This window comes from Mustelus asterias, chromosome 25 (assembly GCF_964213995.1).
Source record: "Mustelus asterias chromosome 25, sMusAst1.hap1.1, whole genome shotgun sequence".
In the NCBI taxonomy this organism is placed as follows: domain Eukaryota; kingdom Metazoa; phylum Chordata; class Chondrichthyes; order Carcharhiniformes; family Triakidae; genus Mustelus; species Mustelus asterias.
The window spans coordinates 55,225,424-55,250,648 of NC_135825.1; the positions used below are offsets into that span (position 1 = coordinate 55,225,424).

General features: G+C 45.5%; 1 protein-coding gene across 3 annotated transcripts in view; it reads left to right on the forward strand.

The window, feature by feature from the left end:
- The window catches only part of LOC144479192 (signal peptide, CUB and EGF-like domain-containing protein 3), a 399,824-nt gene that overhangs the window by 358,368 nt on the left and 16,231 nt on the right, over positions 1-25,225 (forward strand). For all 3 annotated transcript variants that reach the window (XM_078197827.1, XM_078197828.1, XM_078197829.1), the window contains 9 exons: positions 728-853; positions 3,572-3,688; positions 5,972-6,064; positions 9,465-9,578; positions 10,253-10,417; positions 17,180-17,383; positions 20,919-21,080; positions 22,299-22,466; positions 24,636-24,797. In XM_078197827.1, the coding sequence (XP_078053953.1) occupies positions 728-853; positions 3,572-3,688; positions 5,972-6,064; positions 9,465-9,578; positions 10,253-10,417; positions 17,180-17,383; positions 20,919-21,080; positions 22,299-22,466; positions 24,636-24,797 (1,311 nt within the window). The remainder of the gene's footprint in view (positions 1-727; positions 854-3,571; positions 3,689-5,971; positions 6,065-9,464; positions 9,579-10,252; positions 10,418-17,179; positions 17,384-20,918; positions 21,081-22,298; positions 22,467-24,635; positions 24,798-25,225) is intronic.

The window sequence follows — 25,225 nt, forward strand, 5'->3', positions numbered from 1 at the left end:
CGTCTGACCATTCTGGGTTGTGGTAATGAATAGAAATGATGACCCACAGCCCTGGAACCCAATGCGGACGACACGGGGCAGTGACACACACATTTGTACCGTTATACAGTCAGCTGTCGAAATGCGTTGAATTGAACTGATTTATTATTGTCACATGTATTGGGATACAGTGAAAAGTATTGTTTCTTGCGTGCTATACAGACAAAACCATACAGTTCATAGGGTATTTATTTATTAGTCACAAGTAAGGCTTACATTAACACTGCAATGAAGTTACTGTGAAATTCCCCTAGTCGCCACAATCCGCGCCTGTTCAGATAAATGCACCTAACCAGCACGTCTTTAAGACTGTGGGAGGAAACCGGAGCACCCGGAGGAAACCCACGCAGAGACGGGGAGACTCCGCACAGACAGTGCCCCAAACTGGCAATAGAACTCGGGTCCCTGGTGCTGTGAGGCAGCAGTGCTAATCCCTGTGCCACTGTGCCGCCCAGAGTACAAAGCGGAGAAGGAGAGGGTGAAGAATGCAGTGTTGCAGTTACTCTGCCTTTGGGGGAGCTAAGCAGAAGCGTTACCGGAGCCGCTGTTGTGCCGATAGCTGAGACGTGGAACTGGGTGATCTGGGAACTGAAGGGAAAACATAAACTCAAAGTTTGCTTAATTGTGTCGGATCAGGACTTTCTTCATATGAGCCAGTTCACTCCTTCTTTGCCTGTGTCTTTTTCAGATATCGATGAATGCAGCATGAACCACGGGGGCTGCAAGCATGGCTGTGTTAACACGCTGGGAGGCTATCAGTGTTCATGTCCAAATGGCAGCTACAAACTGCACTGGAATAAGAAAGACTGCGTGGGTATGTGAAAAACTCTGATATCTGGCAACCTCTAGTGGCACTAATGGGAGTAGCAATCCTGTGATGAGAAACACTTTGTGCTCAGGAGACAGACAATTACAGGCCATCTGATGTATCTCAGCAGCAGCACCAGCGCTTCATATACAGATAATTACTTTGAGTTGCTGTTGTTCTGTGAATCATTTCTGAAAGAACTGGAACAGGAAGCAGTATACTTTCTCGCTGAAAAGCAGGGAGTGTTTGTTGAGGCTCGGAACCTCGAAACAGCTGGGCGTAAGATTCCATTGGGGCCATTTGTCCCCTAGCCAGAGGTGACATTGAACACAGAAGGTCTGGTTGGGGAAGAGGTGTCAATCACAGTCAATAAAGGAGGGACGTTTACCCACATTCTGCTGTTCAGTGCACCTGGCACATGACATGCAAAGGTTACATTCAAATCCCTGTACGTTGCTCATGTATTAAATGCATTTATATATCGGCTTTCTAGCACTACTCCAGAGGAAAATCAGATAAAGTTTTTTCTAAGCCACGTAAAGAGATATCAGCACTGGTGATCAGGAGTTTGGTAAAAGAGTTAGTTATTGAGGAGATCCTTAGAGGGTCAAGGCAGAGAAATGTAAGTCAGAAAAATCTCAAATGTGTTAGATTTGCTCCTAGAGTTTGTGATGTTTATTTAATATTGCCATCTGGAACCAGAAAATTCCTACAGTGCAGAAGAGGCCATTCAGCCCATTGAGCCTGCACCGACAGCAATCCCACCCAGGCCCTATCCCTGTAACCCCACATATTTACCCTGCTAATCCCCCTGACACTAAGGGTCAATTTAGCACGGCCAATCAACCTAACCCACATATCTTTGGACTGTGGGAAGAAACCGGAGCACCCGGAGGAAACCAACGTAGACACGGGGAGAACATGCAAACTCCACACAGACAGTGACCCGAGGCCAGAATTGAACCCGGGTCCCTGGCACTGTGAGGCAGCAGTGCTAACCACTGTGCCACCGTGCCACCCCAGTTTTGATCCTGATATTTTTCAAATGCTTTGTCCAGGGATGTCTAAGATGGAAAATGGGCACCGAGAGTTTGATTATTCTTTGTAGATAAAAGTCCACTTTAATATTTCCTTCTGTGTTTGTGACATGGAGCTGTTATTGAGATTATGACAGTTTTTAATCACTTGCATCAACAGTGAAACAAAATTATAACCACAGAATAGGAAAAATTCGTAGTCCTATGTTTCATTTTAATAGCTCTGATAATTTGGTGGAATGGGTTAATTTGATTTGATTTGATTTATTATTGTCACGTGTATTAACACACAGTGAAAAATATAATTTCTTGCGCGCTATACAGACAAAGCATACCGTTCATAGAGAAGGAAACGAGAGAGTGCAGAATGTAGTGTTACAGTCATAGCTAGGGTGTAGAGAAAGATCAACTTAATGCATTCAAAAGTCTGACAGCAGCAGGGAAGAAGCTGTTCTTGAGTCAATTTGGTACGTGACCTCAGACTTTTGTATCCTTTTCCCGACGGAAGAAGGTGGAAGAGAGAATGTCCGGGGTGCCTGGGGTCCTTAATTATACTGGCTGCTTTGCCGAGGCAACGGGAAGTGTAGACAGAGTCAATGGATGGGAGGCTGGTTTGCGTGATGGATTGGGCTACATTCATGATCTTTTGTAGTTCCTTGCGATCTTGGGCAGAGCAGAAGCCATACCAAGCTGTCATAGAAATCATAGAAACCCTACAGTACAGAAAGAGGCCATTCAACCCATCGTGTCTGCACCGACCACAATCCCACCCAGGCCCTACCCCCATATCCCGACATATTTACCCACTAATCCCTCTAACCTACGCATCTCAGGACACTAAGGGCAATTTTAGCATGGCCAATCAACCTAACCCGCACATCTTTGGACTGTGGGAGGAAACCGGAGCACCCGGAGGAAACCCACGCAGACACGAGGAGAACGTGCAAACTCCTCACAGACAGTGACCCAAGCCGGGAATCGAACCCATGTCCCTGGAGCTGTGAAGCAGCAGTGCTAACCACTGTGCTACCGTGCCGCCCTGTGCCGTGCCGTGTGATACAACCAGAAAGAATGCTTTCTATGGTGCATCTGTAAAAGTTGGTGAGAGTCGTAGCTGACATGCCAAATTTCCTTAGTCTTCTGAGAAAGTAGAGGCGTTGGTGGGCTTTCTTAACTATAGGTTTCAAGCAAGCAGTCCACTCACATAGTTGTCAAGAAATGTATATAATGAAATGAAAGGGCACTGGCTGTTCTTCAAGAACTGGGCCACTGCAGTTCCCTGTAAAGTTTAGACAATGGCTATTTCTGAAAAATGTTGGCTTCAGTGGAACCCAGCGGTTGGGTGCAAAAGATTGATTTGTCCTCCGCTGAAGGATTGTGTCAGGCCAAATTTGTTGGGCTCATTGAATCCCTTAGAAATTCGAATGGGCTCCATTAGCTGCTCTGTTCTCCGCTGACCCTCACAATGCATTAAAAGTTGTATTAGAATTTTAATCTAATCTTGGATCAGAACAGATACCTGTCTTACCTCCACAATCCACCACCCCCACGCCACCCTTCACCCACCATCCAATCCTCAGTCCCGTCACTTTAAGCGAAGATTACGTTTCTGTTTTACATCCTTTCCTGTTGTTTCGCTTCAGCTTTTCGGGATGTGTTGAAATTGATTTCTTTTTTCATTTTGCAGAGGCAGCAAAATGCCTGCAGGGTTCCAATTCTCCTCGAGCGCAATTCTCCTGCATCAAGAGTGGGAAGAGGGAGACCTGCTCCCTCAGCTGTTCCACCAAGGCTCATTTCCAGGCAGGTAGGCATCATTGCAAAGTGGCGAGAAACCCGTGATCCTCATCAGCGTTGCAACATGATGTCCTCGCTTGTTGCTCGGGGAAGTAGCCAATTCTCCAGGTCTGCCCTGGAGCCACCAGGAATTAAAACTGTTTCAGGATGCGGCAGACAGCAGATCAGGAAGAAAATCATCGAAAAATCATTAAACAATCCGTTTTGGGGTTTTTTCTGAATTTTAGAACATAGAAACATAGAACATAGAAACCCTACAGTGCAGAAGGAGGCCATTCGGCCCATCGAGTCTGCACCGACCACAATCCCACCCAGGCCCTACCCCCACATATTTTACCCGCTAATCCCTCCAACCTACGCATCTCAGGACTCTAAGGGACAATTTTTAACCTGGCCAATCAACCTAACCTGCACATCTTTGGACTGCAGTTTTCTTTGAATACATTTGTTTATTAGTATTAAAGAAAAGTATTAGTCAAGGAAAACCAAGCTGTTTGACAGACTGTCAAGAATCACTCAATCAGGTTAAGAAGCCTTTCTAATTGGTGCAGCAAGTTGTTGCATCGCAAGTCTGGACATTATGGGTGACCATTACGGTGGTGGTGAAGTGGGGGGGCCGAGGGGGAAATGGGGGGGTGCTGTGATAGGAAGTGATGATACTCCAGGAATGTCATCCTGTTGAATCATAGAAATCATAGAAACCCTACAGTGCAGAAGGAGGCCATTCGGCCCATCGAGTCTACACCGACCACAATCCCACCCAGGCCCTACCCCCACATATTTACCCACTAATCCCTCCAACCTACACATCTCAGGACTCTAAGGGGCAATTTTTAACCTGGCCAATCAACCTAACCCACACATCTTTGGACTGTGGGAGGAAACTGGAGCACCCGGAGGAAACCCACGCAGACACGAGGAGAATGTGCAAACTCCACACAGACAGTGACCCGAGCCGGGAATCAAACCCAGGACCCTGGAACTGTGAAGCAGCAGTGCTAACCACTGCGCTACCATGCCGTGAGGTTGACAAGCCATGAGGAAGCAATGTTCCATCTTGGCATGTATGTCACTGAGATTAGACCATGTTGATTTTTATATAAACTAAATTTAAATTTCTTTCAAAACATTTAAATTTCAACAGACCCTCTTTCATGTTAAAAAAAATGTTTCTCCATCTGTTAAAGCTTTGCCAAAAAATTCATTCAGTTTAAATTTTGTATATTCCTATTTCTATATATTATTAACATTATCCAACTGTGTCACGAACACGCACAGAGGGAGTGGAGATTCCCTCCACTCCCTCTGTGCGTGTTCGTGACACAGTAAATACAGTGACATCATTCACTCTTCAAACATTCAGGTTTCCCCCAGGTGCTCCCACATTCTAAAAGATGTGCTGGTTCGGGTGCATTGACCCGAACAGGCGCCGGAGTGAGGCGACTAGGGGATTTTCACAGTAACTTCATTGCAGTGTTAATGTAAGCCTACTTGTGACTAATAAATAAAATGTAACTTTACAATCCTATACACATGAGTGTACAAGACTCCAGAGCCGCAGCAATGTGGTTGACTCTCAACTGCCCTCTGCAATGGCATAGCAAGCCATTCAGTTCAAGGGCAACTAGGGATGGGCAATAAATGCTGGCCAGCTGAATGAATAAAGATTAAATGTCAGCCCAACTCTGCAAAAATCTGGACCTGAGTTTATACTGAATTAATTATTTTAGCTGCCCAATTAGGATCATAATGGCACAGAAGGAGGTCATATGGTCAATTGAGTCCATGCCAACTCGCTGTAGAGCAATCCACTTATACCCTATAGAGTCATTGGCTCAGCAGTTAGCCTCAGGGTCCCCACGGGGATGGGGTTGGTGTTTGCAGAATGTCAACTAACACGTGTGCGTGTATGCATGCATGCATGTGTGTGTGTGTATGTGTGGTGTGTGCATGCGTGCCTGCATGTATGTGTGGTGTGCGTGTGCATGCATGACTATCAGGTCAAAATCAGGCTTGACTTATTGAATATTGAAATTGTCAATGTCAAAAAGCCATCCAAAGCTGATTGTGTAACTCTGCGAGTGAAGATTGGCCACCAAGATGTGGCACCCGAGGCTGTCCAGTGCCATGGAACAGTATTCGCAGCATGAGTCACCATCTTAGGAGGGAAGAGGGAACACTGAATGGTGAGAATTGCACCTCTTGTTCAGAGTCAGTCCCTGGACATCTTTCCCGCAGTGAATAAATAGCAGGCCATTCCTCTGTCTTTAATACTGTCTCTCGTTTCTGCCAGGTTCCGATAACAGTTACACAGTGAGCTGTGGGGCTCCTATAAGAAGGGCAGGTGCCCAACAGAGACAGAACACCAACATTACAGGCTGTGTAGGTAAGCTCCTGACAAAATGTCCTCCTGCTCTCTTTCGTAAGTACTGCTGAAATCTTTTGTTAACCTCAGACATTTTGTTCAGAGCTCCAATGTTTAACATCAACATGTATTTTTTTGTTCCAAGGTTGAGATTGTAATTGTGCAGCGACAGTGCAGCAGCGACTGGCCCCACGACATTCCCTGGGGAAGGGTTTCTGAATCAGGGTTCCTGGCATGGGACTGCGTAAACAGCAGAACAACTTGGGAATATGGGGAGAGGTCAGCTTGTGCAAGACACACCAAGCTAATGAGCAGTCCCAACCGGCAGGACTATTAGTCTTTCTTGCAAAGGGGGGTTTGCAGTATAAGATGTAAGGAAATTTTGCTGCAATTGTGCAGGCCTTTGCTCAGACCACAGTTGAAGAACTATGTACAGCTTTGGTCCCCTTATCCAAGGTAGGGTGCATTCACCTTGGAAGGGGTGCAATGAATGTTCACTGGGTTAATTCCTAGGAAAGGGGCTTTGGTCAATTGGGTTTATATTTTCTGTAGTTCAGAAGAATGTCAGGTCATCACATTGAAATGTATACCATCTTTAGAGGCTTGACATGGTAAATGCTGTTTCCCCAGAATGGAGGGTCTGGAACTAGGGGTCAGAGGGGATAAAAAGTCATCCATTTAGCCCCGAAATTAGGAGAAATTCCTTGGCTCAGACATTTGTGAATCTTTGGAATTCCCTACCCCAGAAAGCTATACGCGCTCAGACACAGAGCATATTGAAGACAGAAGTCATTCGATATTTTGACAATAAGGAAATGGAGTGAGGTGGCATAGGGCAGTGTTATGCCCAGTCCCCAGACGAGGGTCCCCAATGTGTAACTTTCAGATGGGATACCCCCAAATTGTCATACCCCGGTTGAGGGGGGTGATGAGCTGAGTCGTAGAAACCTACAGTACAGAAGGAGGCCATTCGGCCCATCGAGCCTGCACTGACAACAATCCCACCCAGGTCCTATCCCCGTAGCCCCACATACCACACGTATTGCGGAAGTGGGGTCCAGTTTATTGGGCACTGGCACCAGTACTGGGGAAAGTGGGATCTGTACCATTGGGGCGGTCTAGACCTGAACCATGCTGGGGCTGATGTTCTAGTGAGCTGCTAGGGAAGTAGAGAAAGTTCTAACCTGAATTGTGGAGGCAAGGGATCATTGGGAAGATATGGTATACTGAAGAGAAGAAACAAGGCAAGAGAGAAAGGTACTAAATGGGAAATGATAAACCGACCATGATAGGAAGGGACAGAGAGCACAAATCTATGAGTAAAATCAGCAGGCAAGGCTGAATGCTATAAAAATAATAAAAGGACAAAACTAAAGGCTCTGTGTCTAAACACATGTAGCATTCGAAAAAAAAACAGAAGAACTGATAGTTTAATTAGAAATTAATAAGTACAATCTGATAGCTATTCCAGAGACATGGCTAGAGGATAATGTAGATTAGGACCTGAATATTGAAGGGTGTGTGACATTTAGGAAGGATAGGAAGTTAAGAAAAGGTGGAGGAGTGGCTCTGTTAATTAATGATGATATTAACACATTGGAGAGGTGTGACCTAATTTCAAGAAACCAGGATGTAGAAGTGGTTTTGGTTGAGATAAGAAATGATAAAGGCAAGAAGTCAGTTGTTGGAGTGGTATACGGGCCCTCTAATTTTCCCAAACGGTGCAAGAGACTATAAAAGAAGAAATAATGGGAACTTGTCAGAAAGGTACAACAATAAACATGGGGGATTTTAATTGACATACAGACTAGGAAAATCAGATGGGCAAAGATAGGGTAGATGAGGAGTTCATAGAATGTTTTTGAGATAGCTACTTCGTACTGCATGTTCTGGAGCCAACCAGATACACGTGGTCTTGTGCAATAGGAAACAATTAATTGATCACCTCATAGTGAAGGCACCCCTAAGTAGCAGCGATCATCATATGATTGAATTTTACATTTAGTTTGAGGGAGAGAAGAGTGCATCCAAGACTAGTATTTTAAACCCAAATAATGCAATTATGAGGGCATGAAAGCAGGACGAGCTAAAGTGAACTGGCAAATGTGCTTAAGGGATAGATCAATAGAGGTAGAATGGCAAACATTTAAAGGAATATTTCAGAATATGCAGAATAGACAAGAAAAAGTTAAAGACAGTATTAAACTTATAAAAAAGCATATTTTTGTCCAAAGGCAAGTGGCAGGTCAGAAGATTGGAAAGAATGTAAAGAACGTCAAAGAATGACAAAAGGATTGATTAGGAGTGGAAAACTAGAGCATGAGAGAAAGCCAGTTAGTAATATAAAGATGTATAGTTAGAGTTTCTTTCGATATTTAATTTAAAAAAGAGTTAACAAAGTGAGCATTTGTCCGATAGAAAGTGCATCTGGGGATCACGGAAAGTAGGGCTGTGGATTAAACAGATATTTTGCATCGGTATTTACTGTACAGGCCACAAGTAACATCCCAGAAATAGCTGTAAATCAGGAAATGGAAGGGAGGGAGGAACTCAGGAAAATTACAATCACCAGGGAAATGGTATTGAGCAAACTGTTGTGTCTGTGGACTGACAAATCCCCAGGTCCGGATGGACTTCCCCGTACGGTCTTGAAGTAAGTGGCTAATGAGATAGTTGATGCATTGATTTTAATTATCCAAAGTTCCCCAGATTTAGGAAAGGTGCCATTAGATTGGAAAATGTCAAATGTAACTCCTTTATTCAAAAAGGGAGAGAGACAGTAAGCAGGAAACTGTAGACCAGTCAGTTTAACATCTGCCATTGGGAAAATGTCAGAAGCTATTATTAAAGATGTTATGACAAGACACTTGGAAAAAGTCACGGCAATCAGGCAGAATCAACATGGTTTCGTGAGCGGGAAATCACATTTAACCAATTTATTGGAGTTCTTTGAAGGAGTCGCATGCGCTGTGGATAAAGGGGATCCGGTGGATGTACTGTCCTGAATTTACTTCCTCGGCCATCTTTGGCTTCTTTGTCCGTTTTTAAAACAACTGATCTTATTTAAAAGTTCAGTACATCCGAACGTAATTCAGATGTTTTCCTCCATCATCATGACAGCAGGAAAGTAGAGTTGAAGCAAAACTTCAGCCATGCTTATAAGAAATGGCGGAGCAGGCTCAAGGTACTGTATTGCCTAATTGTACTCCCATTTCTTATATTCTTGTGTTCCTATGCGCATCAGAGGTACCAATTCATAAAAGCTCTCTGCTGCCTCCATGTGCCTCAATGCTGACTCTATGTGCCCTCATTATGGAGTGTACAAGGTGAATAATGGAAGCTTAATATTGAATGAAAGGCCACTCAGGTTGTACTTAAATGCTGCTTTAAGATGTCTTTAAATGCTCTCGTTTCCTTTTAGAGACTTTAGCTCCCCCAGTCAAACAAAGAGCTTCCTTCAAGATTAAAGATGCCAAGTGTCACCTTCATCCACGCATTAAGGGAAAGCAGGATAGCGGGCGCCCAATTATCACAGGTAAAAAAAAGAGACACCAGTCACTAGTTTGCTTCGTAGTATTTTTCCATTTTAATCCCTTGTGACCTCAGGCCTATCAGCTGCTGCTTCAGTGAGAATATTGGTATGTCTTTACTAATTGTTCTGCATCCTGATCTTGGTACAGTCCCAGCATCGGGTGGTATGATTGGTCTGGGTCTCACTATGCCAAGTATAGTCCCAGCATCGGGTGGTGTGATTGGTCGGGGTCTCACTGTGCCAAGTATAGTCCCAGCATCGGGTGGTGTGATTGGTCTAGGTCCCAGTCTGGGCCTCATTGTGGCAGATATAGTACCAGCATCGGATGGTGTGATTGGTCTGGGACTCACAGTGGCAGGTATAGTCCCAGCATCGAGGGGTGTGATTGGTTTGGGACTCACTGTGGCAGGTACAATCCCAGCATCGGGTGATCTGATTGGTCTGGATCTCATTATGGCAGGTACAGTCCCAGCATCGGGTGATCTGATTGGTCTGGTTCTCATTGTGCCCTTACATCGAGTGGTGTAGTTAACCACTGAACCATTTGTTTTGGGATAAATATTGGCCTGGACACCAGGGGTCAGAGGAGAGAGTATATGTTTTTGTGGTTGAGTTGTCTCCAATGGCTGCCAGCATCACTCACTGTGCTTGCTTTGTTTCATTGCCTTATTATGCAGGAGGTGCCTTCCCTTGTACCGACAACTGTCAAGTTACCTTTGTGAACCTAAAATGTGATTCTTCCAAGAAAGCGAAAGGTCGACGGACCCGCAATCCCCCGGGAAAAGAAGTGACCCGAATAACACTGGACTTTGAAGCAGAAATAAGAAAGGAAGATATAACAGGTGAAGGAGGGTTTTTTTTCCCCTGTTGGTTATCAGTTTGTGTGATTAATATAAAGAGCAATGAAATGGGTTTACTGGTGAATAACTGAGGTGAACAGTTCAGGAGGTCCCATGTTCCATTCTGGTCTCAGCCAGGGGGGGCAGTATGCCTATTGCCATTGGCTTCTGGGTTCAAGAAGAGAAAATCAGCTCCAGCTCCCCATTCTCAAACCACTGCTCTCTGCTGGAAACCAATGAGGCCATTTTGGGAATGGGGGGCATACATCACTGACTATCCAAGCTCACAGCTCCGTAGGGGCCACTTGAATGGTGCCCGACTCCCATGCGTTGAAACAAACATCCCAGAAGGATTCAGGAGGACAGGTAATTGACAACAAGACAAAATTGTCCAATTCCTGCACAGGACAAATGTCACACTTGGCCCATTACTGACCAATTACTCTTGATGTTTCAGACTTCGACTCTTCTTCATTTCTGTTGAAGGGAAGAATTGAACCCAAAATATTGACTGTTTCCTCCACAAATGCCGAGTGTGCTTCCCTATTTTTTACTTCAGATTTCCAATATTTTGTTTTGTAATTCCTCCTTTGGGGCCTGGCCCAAACACAAGGTGAAGGTTGAGTCTGAGTTTATGATACAGTAATCCAAATCGTATATAGTCACCCATCTTCCTTGTATGATGAAGCTGCTCTGTAGATTATAAAGCAAATCACATATCATCAGGACTAGAGTTGAGGAGGCAACTGGTTCACACCGGTTGAAAAACTTTTGATGTGTTTACTATTAGAGTCATAGAGGTTTACAGCATGGAAACAGGCCCTTCGGCCCAACTTGTCTATGCCGCCCTTTTTTTTTAAAGCCCCTACGCTAATAACAATTGCCCGCATTTGGCCCATATCCCTCTATACCCATCTTACCCATGTAACTATCTAAATGCTTTTTAAAAGATAAAATTGTACCCGCCTCTACTACTACCTCTGGCAGCTTGTTCCAGACACTCACCACCCTCTGTGTGAAAAAATTGCCCCTCTGGACACTTTTGTATCTCTCCCCTCTCACCTTAAACCTATGCCCTCTAGTTTTAGACTCCCCTACCTTTGGGAAAAGATATTGACTATCTAGCTGATCTATGTCCCTCATTATTTTATAGACCTCTATAAGATCACCCCTCAGCCTTCTACGCTCCAGAGAAAAAAGTCCCAGTCTATCCAGCCTCTCCTTATAACTCAAACCATCAAGTCCCGGTAGCATCGTAGTAAATATTTTCTACACTCTTTCTAGTTTAATAATATCCTTTCTATAATAGGGTGACCAGAGCTGTACACAGTATTCCAAGTGTGGTCTTACCAATGTCTTGTACAACTTCAACAAGATGTCCCAACTCCTGTATTCAATGTTCTGACCGATGAAACCAAGCATTGTCATGTAGGAAAACACAACAAAACAAACCACAACAATAAAACAAAGAAATTTGGCATGTCAGCTATGACTCTCACCAACGCTTACAGATGCACCATAGAAAGCATTCTTTCTGGTTGTATCACAGCTTGGTATGGCTCCTGCTCTGCCCAAGACTGCAAGGAACTACAAAGGGTCGAGAATACAGCCCAATCCATCACACAAACCAGCCTCCCATCCCTTGACTCTGTCTACACTTCCCGCTGCCTCGGCAAAGCAGCCAGCATAATTAAGTACTTCACACACCCCGGACATTCTCTCTTCCAACTTCTTCCGTCAGGAAAAGGATACAAAAGTCTGAGGTCACGTACCAACCGACTCAAGAACAACTTCTTCCCTGTTGCTGTCAGACTTTTGAATGGGTTTACCTTGCATTAAGTTGATCTTTCTCTACACCCTAGCTATGACTGTAACACTCCATTCTGCACTCTCTCGTTTCCTTCTCTATGAAGGGTGCGCTTTGTATGTATAGCACACAAGAAACAACACTTTTCACTGAATGTTAATACATGTGACAATAATAAATCAAATCAAAGTTCTGCATACCACAATTGAGAGGAATGACCAATTAATCTGAATTTTTGGGGATATTTGATGAGTGAGGAATGTTGGCCTGGATACTGGGATAACACTGTGCTCTTCGAGTTGTACTTCATATTATCTCTACCTGAATAGACATATGGGGTCATGACTTAATGCCTCAAAGCTGGCATCTCTGCCAATGCAGCACTCCCTCAGTATTGCAAGAAAGTACAGACCTATTTATGTGCTTCCGTCTGAGAATGCTGGGAATTTTCAGGGATAGGTGGGATGAAAATTTGAAGTTGATATCAGACCAGCTATGACCTTATTCAATGACGGAGCAGGTGCGAGGGGCCAAATGGCCTACTCCTGCTACACATTTGAATGTAATGCAGCTTAAGCCTCAGTCTTCTGACTCAATAGTGAGAATCAAGGCAAGATTACAATTAATGGCATTTTACCTCAGTGTTACAATTGCCTTTATTAGGAATCTTGTCTTGTCACTGGACACAGGTGAGGTCCCAGAGGATTGGAGGATAGCCAATGTGGTCCCGTTATTTAAGAAGGGTAGGAAGGATAACCCGGGTAATTATAGGCCGGTGAGCTTGACGTCCGTGGTGGGGAAGTTGTTGGAGAAGATTCTTAAAGATAGGATGTATGCACATTTAGAAAGGAATAAACTCATTAACGATAGTCAACATGGTTTTGTGAGAGGGAGGTCATGCCTCACTAACCTGGTGGTGTTTTTTGAAGAAGTGACCAAAATGGTTGACGAAGGAAGGGCCGTGGATGTTGTCTATATGGACTTTAGTAAAGCGTTTGACAAAGTCCCTCATGGTAGGCTAGTGAAAAAGGTTGGATCCCATGGGATAAAGGGGGAGGTGGCTAGATGGGTGGAGAACTGGCTTGGTCATAGAAGACAGAGGGTGGTAGTGGAAGGGTCTTTACCCGGCTGGAGGCCTGTGACTAGTGGTGTACCGCAGGGCTCTGTATTGGGACCTCTGCTGTTTGTGATTTATATAAATGATCTGGAAGAAGGAGTAACTGGGGTGATCAGTAAGTTTGCGGACGACACAAAACTGGCAGGACTTGCAGATAGTGAGGAACATTGTCAGAGGCTACAGAAGGATATAGATAGGCTGGAAATTTGGGCAAGGAAATGGCAGATGGAGTTCAATCCTGATAAATGCGAAGTGATGCATTTTGGTGGGAATAATGTAGGGAGGAGCTACACGATAAATGGAAGAACCATAAAGGGTGTAGAGACGCAGAGGGACCTGGGTGTGCAAGTCCACAGATCTTTGAAGGTGACGTCACAGGTGGAGAAGGTGGTGAAGAAGGCATATGGCATGCTTGCCTTTATAGGACGGGGCATAGAGTATAAAAGTTGGGGTCTGATGTTGCAGATGTATAGAACGTTGGTTCGGCCGCATTTGGAATACTGCGTCCAGTTCTGGTCGCCACACTACCAGAAGGACGTGGAGGCTTTGGAGAGAGTACAGAGGAGGTTTACCAGGATGTTGCCTGGTATGGAGGGGCTTGGTTATGAGGAGAGATTGGGGAAACTGGGGTTGTTCTCCTTGGAAAGACGGAGGATGAGGGGAGACTTAATAGAGGTGTATAAAATTATGAAAGGCATAGATAGGGTGAACGGTGGGAAGCTTTTCCCCGGGTCGGTGGTGACGTTCACGAGGGGTCATAGGTTCAAGGTGAAGGGGGGGAGGTTTAACACAGATATCAGAAGGACATATTTCACACAGAGGGTCGTGGGGGCCTGGAATGTGTTGCCGGGCAAGGTGGTGGAGGCGGACACACTGGGAACGTTTAAGACTTATCTAGACAGCTATATGAACGGAGTGGGAATGGAGGGATACAAAAGAGTGGTCTAGTTTGGACCAGGGAGCGGCGCGGGCTAATTGTTCCTGGTTTCTCGTTTCAAGGCTTCATTCTATGATCATCTTGCTGGTGCCAGTACAGAGCGAGACTGCGGATAGTTGGGAACCTGTCTCGGGGGCAGGGAATTCATATGGTGTTCGTGGAAGTGGAAATGACTAGGGTTGGGAAGCATTTTCCGGTCAGGGCCATTGTGATCTCCTGGACTCGTTTCGATCGCCTCAGGGGGTCGGAGAGGAATTTCCCAGATTTTTTTCCCCCATATTGGCCCTGGGGTTTTTCACTCTGGGTTTTCGCCTCTCCCTGGAGATCACATGGTCTGGAATGGGGGGGTGGGGGTGAGTTAATAGGTTGTAATGAACAAAGCATCGTAGCTGTGAGGGACAGCTCGGTGGATAGGATATTGGTATGTAGATAGGCTGGAAAATTGGGCGGGGATCCTGGATTCAGGATTCAATCCTGGACCGGGGAGCGGCGCGGGCTTGGAGGGCCGAAGGGCCTGTTCCTGTGCTGTATTGTTCTTTGTTCTTTGTTTGTTCTTTGAAGCACATTGTCCGCATTAGAATGCCAATGCTAAAGATTATGGGTGGGATTTTACAGCCTTGCTCGACCCGTGACCAGAAAATCCCTCCCAAGATCGACAGACACTCCCATTATCCGCTCACCCGCTCCGAGTCCGTGAAGGGTGGGGTGGTAGAATTCCCGCGTATGAGTATGAGTAAACCCTCTCGGACACAGACTAGTTAAATAAGATGGCTCCCCCCAGCCTGACCACAGCTTGTGGGAATCAAGTTACTTGAATGTTGCTGGATTTTGCTATCGAAATCTGGTCCAGTGTATATCGAGGGCTTGCAATGATGTTATCCCTTCAACCGACTCCAAATAGGACAATGCTACCCTACCTGTGGGTTCGAGAGATCGACAGTCACAACAGATGCTAGCATGAAGAGCATTAGCAGTCAGTTCAGGCATCAGTGGAAGTATTAACAGGCCACAGTTCTCAGGAAAACCAGGAAATTCTTGCACATTAACCGTGGTTGGGGTTGAGAACAGAAGCAGCTAATCCTCTGTAACTTTCATTGGTAATTTAGAGTAATCTCAGACTATATGCAGAATGTTGCCTTGAATACTGTTCAGAAAGTACAACTGATCCCTGTTCCCATCAGATAATCAACGCCTCTGCTTTAAAGAAAATTATTTAGTCATGAGTGAGTTTTAATCAAAAAAAAAGGTGGGTTAATGTCGAGCTGGGGTTTGTGCGAGGGGGGTTGCGTTAAATCAGTAAAGTCCAGTTTCTGGCCCTGTCTCCAACATGCCCAGCTCCAGCTTTCATTGAGCCAGGAAAGTGGGCAACTGGCCAACCCAAGCCTCAGGAAAGCCAACACTTTCATCCAACTGAGGGCCTGGCCTTTGCTTTTGCATCTACACCAGCCGTAGCAAACTCTACTCTCTGCTGTGGTCGAGGGTTCTCATCCCCTCCAGAGGTCTCTGAATGTTCCGCTCCAAAGCCTCCAATTTCTGCCCTCCACCATCCCCACCTTCCTCACCCCACCCCAGCCGTGCTCGCCTCGAAACCAGAAAGTCCCACCTGAGGTCAATGGGCCTTTCCATGGTCTGCCCCTCGCCTGCTATGATTCCCGTGGCAGGCAGAACGGGAAAATTTGCCCCTATATCAGCATCTGTTGCAGTTCTGATGCTAGCTGTCTCCCCCTTTACCCTTAGTTAGTGTTCTACCATTTATACTATTTCTTTCCCTTTGATGTGGGGTTGGCCTTTGGCAGGTATATTTAAGTGTAAGTTTATTTATTAGTGTCACAAGTAAGGCTTACATTAACACTGCAATGAAGTTACTGTGAAAATCCCCTAGTTGCCATACTCCAGCGAATGTTCGGGTACACTGAGGGCATGGCCAGTGGACCTAACCAGCATGTCTTTCGGACTGTGGGAGGAAACCGGAGCACCCGGATGAAACCCACACAGACATGGGGGGAACACGCAAACTCCACACAGACAGTGACCCAGACCAGAAATTGAACCCAGGTTGCTGGCGCTGTGAGGCAGCAGCGCCACCCCTAACATGTCAATTTCCTTATCTCTCCATTTTGAAGTTAGCCCTTCTATAGCCCCATTGTTTTCTCTAGTCAAATGTAAACACTTGTTTTTCCACTGATCGGCTAATTCGCATCTCATCATTTCTCCAGAAGTCTGCCTCTAATCAACTCCCTGTTTTATGTTATTATCCATTGTTTCGTTTTGTTTTCAAGCGTAATTTTCCCCAATTCTAAACATTATTCATAATCCAGAGACCAGCTTAATAGTCTGAAGGGACGGGAAAATTCCACTTCTGTTTGTTCTATTTAAAGCATTTATCTAAAATAGAATAGAATAAATGCTGAAATTAAGGCAAAAACGTAATGGGTCACACTTTCTTTGTACAGAAGAGAACTGATTACATTAGATTATGTTGAAACCACAGCAAGCATTTTTTTGCTTCTCATGTACACAATATGGTGTCATTGTGTTTGCGAATATTGCATAAAATCTGAGAATAATACCCCTCCCCCCAGAGAGTGATGCTAAATGACTGCAGCGCAAAATGATTCCCTTGCTCAAAGTTCACTTTGATTTTGTCCTGTGCTTTTCAAAACAAGGAATGCTAGTGCTATGGAATGATGCACTCTAAGTGCTCCAGGTGTAGCGCAGTCACACTCTTAGCCCTCTCGACCTTGCCTCAGCAACGAGGAGCAAATCACACTCCAGCAGGGTGACACCCTCGGTGATCTCGACTGAAGGAAAGTCCCAGACTGAGATTGTTCCCGCCTTTTTACTCTGCCCACTGCTCCAACCAATTCGCTCCAACTCACTTTTTGACAAAACCATTCCTTGCAGGCAGCTGCAACATCAACTGCCTGCGACAGAAGATGGAGAAGAAACTGAAATCCGCCATTAAAACGTTGAAGAAATCAATCAATCAGCAGCGCTTCCACATTCGCTTCTCCGGGACAGAGTACGAGGTGGCAAAGAAGTTGGCAAAAGCGCCGGAGAAACTGGAGGCCTGCAACATCGGGCAGGAGTGGGTGGATGGGAAATGTGGTAAGTGTGTGGCATAAGTGAGATGGCAGCGAATCATAAAGCTCGGCTGGCTGTCTGAAGCCAGGAAATACATAGATTGACTTTTCTTTTGTACTTTTCTGAATTAAGATTCAACAAAAAACCTACTTCAGTGAAGTCACTGCAGAACTTCATCAAACTGAACTTACAAAACAGCTGATAATACAGGACAATAAACAACTCCTGAAAGCACATTGCTGCATTTCTGACATTCAGGTGACACACCCTCTTTGTGACACTTAATTCCACTCACTCAAAGTAGAAATTCCACTCAACGAAGTAGAAAGGGTCGAGAACTTCAAGTTTTTAGGTGTCCAGATCACCAACAACCTGTCCTGGTCCCCCCCATGCTGACACTATAGTTAAGAAAGCCCACCAACGCTGCTACTTTCTCAGAAGACTAAGGAAATTTAACATGTCAGATACAACTCTCACCAACATTTACAGATGCACCATAGAAAGCATTCTTTCTGGTTGTATCACAGCTTGGTGTGGCTCCTGCTCTGCCCAAGTCTGCAAGGAACTACAAAAGGTCGTGAATGTAGCCCAATCCATCACGCAAACCAGCCTCCCATCCATTGACTCTGTCTACACTTCCTGCTGCCTCGGCAAAGCAGCCAGCATAATTAAGGACCCCACACACTCGGACATTCTCTCTTCCACCTTTTTCCTTTGGGAAAAAGATACAAGAGTCTGAGGTCACGTACCGACCGACTCAAGAACAGCTTCTTCCCTGCTGCTGTCAGACTTTTGAATGGACCTACCTTGCATTAAGTTGATCTTTCGCTACACCCTAGCTTTGACTGTAACACTACATTCTGCATTCTCTCATTTCCTTCTCTATGAATGGTATGCTTTGTCTGTATAGCGCGCAAGAAACAATACTCTTCACTGTATGTTAATACATGTGACAATAATAAATCAAATCAAATCAATATCCGAGCACTCAAAAGGTCAGGTTTCCAGTTTGACATCCTAAGTACTCACATAGGCCAGGAATTCTCCTGCCATTCGCGCCAGCGGGATTCTCGGGTCCCGCCGGAAGCGCACCCTCACCCGTGGATTTTCCGTCGGCATGGGGTGATGTCAATGGGAATTCCATTGACAGCGGCGGAAGCAGAGAATCCTGCCGCTAACAAACAACAGGCTACCTCCTGCGGGTGGCAAACATGTGGCTGGGAGGCCAGAGAGTCTCACCCATAACCTTGTTCTCCAGTCACCTTAAGGTCTGCTGTTCCATTCTGAATCTTCTATAGCTCTGCCCCTCAGCTTGATTATGTTAGCATATCTTCAATAGCTTCTTAAACTAGAAAATCAGGTTCAGGATCGATGCCCCAAAATAGTTAATCAGATGCTAGCAAAAATTGGATGGACCGAATTGCCTCCTCCTGTATTGTATCTGTAATGATTCAGGAAACTCGACTGGAAAAACATAGAAACATAGAAACCCTACAGTGCAGAAGGAGGCCATTCGGCCCATCGAGTCTGCACCGACCACAATCCCACCCAGGCCCTCCCCCCACATATTTTACCCACTAATCCCTCTAACCTACGCATCCCAGGACTCTAAGGGACAATTTTTAACCTGGCCAATCAACCTAACCCGCACATCTTTGGACTGTGGGAGGAAACCGGAGCACCCGGAGGAAACCCACGCAGACACGAGGAGAATGTGCAAACTCCACACAGACAGTGACCCGAGCCGGGAATCGAACCCGGGATCCTGGAGCTGTGAAGTAGCAGTGCTAACCACTGTGCTACCGTGCCGCCCATACAAAAGAACATAGTTTATTACAGAATGCAAAGTAAATCCACTACCTTGGTGTACATACACTAGTCCCTGCCAGGACTGCAGTTCGAAGTTTAACAACACCAGGTTAAAGTCCAACAGGTTTATTTGGTAGCAAAAGCCACACAAGCTTTCGGAGCTCCAAGCCCCTTGGACTGCACAGGACTGCAGTTCAGCAGGCCCAGTCCTGGGCCTTCCATAGAAAGGGCTGAGGTAATGAGCTCTAGCTGGACAGGCCGCTGCCTGTTACCAGAGGAACTCATATTCAATGAGCCCCACGGGGAGATCAGTAGTGATCCCCCATGGACCTCGTGGTGGTTATCAGAGTATCATTGCACAATTCTGTGAAATTTATTTTTAAGAAGAATCCACTGCCTTGGAAACTCAACCGAATATTAAAATTTAAATGATTTTTTTAATTGTACGTGAAAAGAAAATGTAACCGGTGCATTCCGAAAGTAAAAGTGACAAATTTGTTACTAACCAGAGATTTGTACCAAAATATAAAACAAATGAAATTTTAAATGTATTTCCTGCAAAGGCACAGCAGGTTTTCTCAGCGAGTAGTTGAGCTGTGCAGCCGACAAACATTCCAGATGTGGATCCTCTTCGGTCCTTTTCAATTGATGCTCACTGGGCAGTGATCAGAACCCGAAGCACCTTTCGTTTGGGAAGTGGAAGAATTTGTCCACATGTCTATTGCTGATGATTCACCAGTGATATCCCACTGGAAGTGCACACTTTAGGATATAGGATGAAGACAGAGTGGGGCTCGGCGCTCTGTGGTCCAGTAAGCTGTTAACATTTACTTGTCCAGGCTTGCAAGTAAATAATGGCCACTTAAGCAAAGAAATGAAGGGGTAACTGCTGCCCTCAGCGATGCAACCCAACAGATCGACCCTTTCACAGATAGGGGAGATGAGCAGTGAATGCAGTTGTTAAACAACACAGCTGTAAGTTATAGAATGGACAAGCCTGAAGGTTCATTGGCCTGTTCTCATTTGCAGTAGTTAATATAGAAGTAGATGGGTGCATGCTACCCATTTATATTACAAATACAAAGGGGAAAGGACTTAAGAAATACAAGATGAGGGGCAGCTAACAAATGTCGACCTGTAAAGAAAAGAGAGATTGAAAGAGACGGAGAGACATGACTGATACTCTCAGTACCTTTTTGGAGGTGCACTACGAGGTCATTAATAGTGGACTGGGAGCATGCTGCGCACTTGACCTCTTAGCAGAGGTGTCTGGCTGAGATAGGCTGATGGCGGGAGAATAATTCAGAAAATAAATACATTACATAGAATGCTGGCCATTACCAGTTCCTCTGGTAACAGGCAGCCTGTCCAGAGGAATGCGTACGTACATAGTTAAAATAGCATTGCTTCTGAATATATATAGAACTCAAATTCCCAATTCGAACATACAAATAAGCTGATGTGCCACCGTGCAAGCAGACAGTTCATTTTCCCTTTGGAAAATGCTGGCGTATGAATAGTGGCGAGGCTTGTACAGTATTTCCTACTCACAGTGCCCGTACTGTACCCTCTCTGAGTGTTACGCAGCTCAATGGTTCATGACGTTTTAACATATCACAGGAATTTCTCACAAAATCTATAAATATTGTAATCAAGGAAATAAATGCTGTTGAGCAAAGTAGAAACAGAAAGGTGTTTTGGTGAATTGTTGCTTTTGCCATTCCCCTCACCAGCACTTTCCGTTTCTCAGTTAGCTGCTTGTCAGGATCCTTCTATCATGGACAGCAGGAGAAGTGTGTTCCATGTCCTGCCGGCACCTACCAGGAGAAGGACGGACAGTTGTCATGTGACTTATGCCCTGGGACCGATGGCCAAGGCCCAACAGGAGCAAGTAACATAAGTGTATGCACAGGTGAGTGAACTGCGCGTGTGTCAGTCAGTCTGTGTGTGACTGTCTGTGGATTTCAGCATGGTTTAGGTGTAGGTGCTTGTGAGTTTGCTTGTGTAAGTATGTGTGTCCGTGTGTGGCTGCAGTTGGCACTGCAGGGGTGGCCATTGCTGCGGGGTCTGGGGGGGGGTGGGGGGGGGGGGGGGGGAGGGGGTGCCGCTGCTGCTCCACGGGCCATAAAGAGTTGGAATACAAGGGTTCTGCTCCCAGAGCCCAGCAGGGTTTATCTGGCCTTCTCCCCTCCCAACAACCCCACCCGCCTCCCCGCAACTCCCCCCCCCCCGCCCCCCACCCCACCAGCCACTGGGATAATGCCAGCAAAGATGGGAAGAGGCCCTTAACTGGCCACATAAATGGCTCATTTGAGCTTCAAACGGGCAGGTTGTCCATCACCTTTCCTGCCACTGACAAAATGGCATGGCAGCATGAAGATGTGGGCATCCAACCTCACCCTTTGTTAGCCTTCACTTCTCCCAGTCCATCCCCAAAGGACTGGTGAAATTTAGCCCAATGAAAGCTGAATTAAGCCAGCCTACAAGAGGGACCGCAGGTTGGAACAGTGGTTAGCACTGCTGCCTCACGGCGCCAGGGATCCAGGTTCGATTCCCGGCCTGGGTCTGTGTGGAGTCTGCACGTTCTCCCCGTGTCTGCGTGGGTTTCCTCCGGGTGCTCCGGTTTCCTCCCAAAGTCTGAAAGACGTGCTGGTTATGTGCATTGGCCGTGCTAAATTCTCCCTCAGTGTACCCAAACAGGTGCCAGAGTGTGGTGACTAGGGGATTTTCACAGTAACTTCATTGTAGTGTTAATGTAAGCCTACTTGTGGCACTAATGAACCAACAAACATACGTAGATCTACCTCAATGCTGCGCAGTGATTTGCTCCAAAGCCAGATGAGTATGGCTTGTGGCTTTGGATTATACGCATTAGAAAGAAGATTGAGGGTTTCTGAATACATTTTAATTAATTTTCTTAACCAATACTTTGGCATAAATCATCATTCCACCTGTCTAAACTGAAATCAAACCCCAATCCTAGAGGTGGAAAAGCAAATCCTCACTCATTTCCTCACGCTGACCCATGCTTTCTTTTATAAACATTGCCTTTGGTCCAGAGCACCTTGATTTCTGTTTAGTTTAGATTAAGCAATGACTGGTCAGCTTACTGTTGTGATTGTTGATACAGGTCAGTGCAGTCCAGGCCATTATTCATCAGATGGGTTTCAGCCATGCCAATTGTGCAGTCGAGGTACGTACCAGCCTGAACTAGGCCGGACACTGTGTTTCCAATGTGGAGGAGGATTGATGACAAAACATGAAGGAGCTTCATCCTTCCAGGACTGTGATACTAAAGGTCAGTAAGAAACGCTGTTGGACAGGAAGCTTTTTTAACGTTTATATTCATGAAAAATAAGTAGCAATATGCATAGACATTTTTGATTAATCTCTCCGACTGCGGTACAAATTCCAAAAGTAATATATTTAACTGACTGGCGTCCCATCCATCGCCCTAAGCATTCATTTCCCTGCACAGAGGTTGCAGTGTGTCTACAAGATGCATTGCAGTAACTCGCCAAGGCTCCTTGAACAACACCTCCCAAACTCACCATCTCACCTAGAAGAACAAGAGCAGCAGACTTATTGATCACCACCAGCTGACAGCTCTCCTCCGAGTCACAGCTCATCCGGACTTGGAATTATATCACTGTTCCTAAACCGTCACTGAATCGATATCCTGGAATTCCCTCCCTAACTGCACTGTGGGAGCACCTACATCCCCTGGCTACAGCAGTTCAAGAACGCGACTCACTATCACCTTCGCATGGACAAATATGGATGGGCAATAAGAATGCTGGTCTGGCCAGCAACACTCACACCCCATAAACAAACTTTAAAAGAAGTTGCATCCTGGGGTTTTTTGAAAAGTTGTAAGGATGGACCAGGGGGTTTTTCCTTGATAATTTTGCTCTTCGCTCTCCTGATGTCAGTCAGTCTTCAGTACCTCACTCAGTGACAGTTTCTCACATAGGAATCGAGAGACTGAGCATCATTGTGCTAAATGACAGCAGGGAGTAAGGTACTCCATCCATACCCTGTCCTTGCACAATGTTAACATGCACATACTTTGCAGCAGGATTCATTGAATATCTATCACAAGACTTGTTGACTCCCTGCTCCCTAACCCCAGACTACTGAAGTCTATTGAAACCAACTGGCTGAGATCAGCAAACTCAACTTAGGTCAGGGATAGAATATGGGACTCACTTGCTCAAAATGGCACCACCGTTAGCAACCTTCCCATTTCTAAGTCCTATTTTACTCCCAGTTTTTAAGCAAGGGATTGGCAACCCATAGGCCATGGTGCTCCAATTTAACCAGCAGAAAACTGGCCCAGAATTTTCTGCCAATCCCTTCTTTTCAAGGAAGAGATTGATTTCCGCATGCTTGGTGGGATTTTCTGATCCTCCCCCCCCAACGCCCCCCAGCCCCCGGCGCAGCAGGCGAGATCAAACAAAACACCATAGATTTCAACGGGGACAGAAGATCCTGCCAACAGCCAATGGCGAGCTGCCTCCGCCACGGGAAAACCCAGCTCGTGGAGTCTGGAAAACATTTGGAAACTTTGCATGCTCATGTAGTACAGGTTCAATTTATGGGCGGCACAGTGGCACAGCGGTTAGCACTGCTGCCTCACAGCTCCAGGGTCCCGGTTTCAATTCCAGCCTCGGGTCACTGTCTGTGTGGAGTTTGCTTGTTCTCCCCGTGTCTGCGTGGGTTTCCTCCGGGTGCTCCGGTTTCCTCCCACAAGCCAAAGATGTGCAGGTTAGGTGGATTGGCCGATGCTAAATTGCCCCTTAGTGTCCTGGGATGTGTAGGTTAGAGGGTTAGCGGGGTAAATGTGTGCAGTTCTGGAGATAGGGGTGGGATTGTTGTCAGTGCAGACTTGATGGGCTGAATGGCCTCCTTCTGCACTGTAGGGATTCTATGTAAAGGGTGGACAATTAAATATGAATATGAGGATTTAATTACAAATTATATGGCTGCTGCAAATTTATTGTTGCCTTTACTCCAGAGAAGGAGTCTCTCCAAAGACAACACCAATTTACCTTAAAATGAACTATTCAATCAAAGAACAGCCATGAGTGACTCTTGTAGAGTTGGCTTTGGTGATTGAATGTTCTGGATCTGACATTGGTGGATTGAACATTCTCAGTAGAAACTACAATAATACAAACTGGTCTTTCCCTCAACATGGCTGAAAATTAGTCAAACCTTTGACACCAATTTTTGTACTTGTGGATAATTATTAAAATTAGTCATTTACAAATTCACTTGGTGAACAAAGGTGGGACAATGTCTAAATAAAAACCTTTGCATTTTTGAACACTCTGTATCTGCTGACAGAAATAAAAGGTTTTTTTTTCGATCTAACCTGTGATTATTCAGCTCTAAACGATGAACAGATTCGATGTTGGTGTGTCCTTGTGTTTGTAATTACGATACTGTTTTCAAACTCTCACAGTTCAGTGCTCCCCAGGCCATTATTACAACACAACAGTTCACAGGTGCATACGATGTGGCTTGGGCACCTACCAGCCGGAGTTTCGACAGAATTACTGCATCGCATGTCCCGGCAACACCACGACTGACTTTGACGGGTCAACTACTGTGAGGCAATGCAAAAGTAAGAATCCATTTGTATTTTGAGAGCTGCAAGAGAAAGCCAATCTGGTAATAAGACCATAAGACATAGGAGCGGAAGTAAGGCCATTCGGCCCATCGAGTCCACTCCACCATTCAATCATGGTTGATTTCAACTCCATTTACCCGCTCTCTCCCCATAGCCCTTAATTCCTCGAGAAATCAAGAATTTATCAATTTCTGTCTTGAAGACGCTCAACGTCTCGGCCTCCACAGCCCTCTGTGGCAATGAATTCCACAGACCCACCACCCTCTGGCTGAAGAAATTTCTCCTCATCTCTGTTCTAAAGTGACTCCCTTTTATTCTAAGGCTGTGCCCCCGCGTCCTAGTCTCCCCTGTTAATGGAAACAACTTCCCTACGTCCATCCTATCTAAGCCGTTCATTATCTTGTAAGTTTCTATCAGATCTC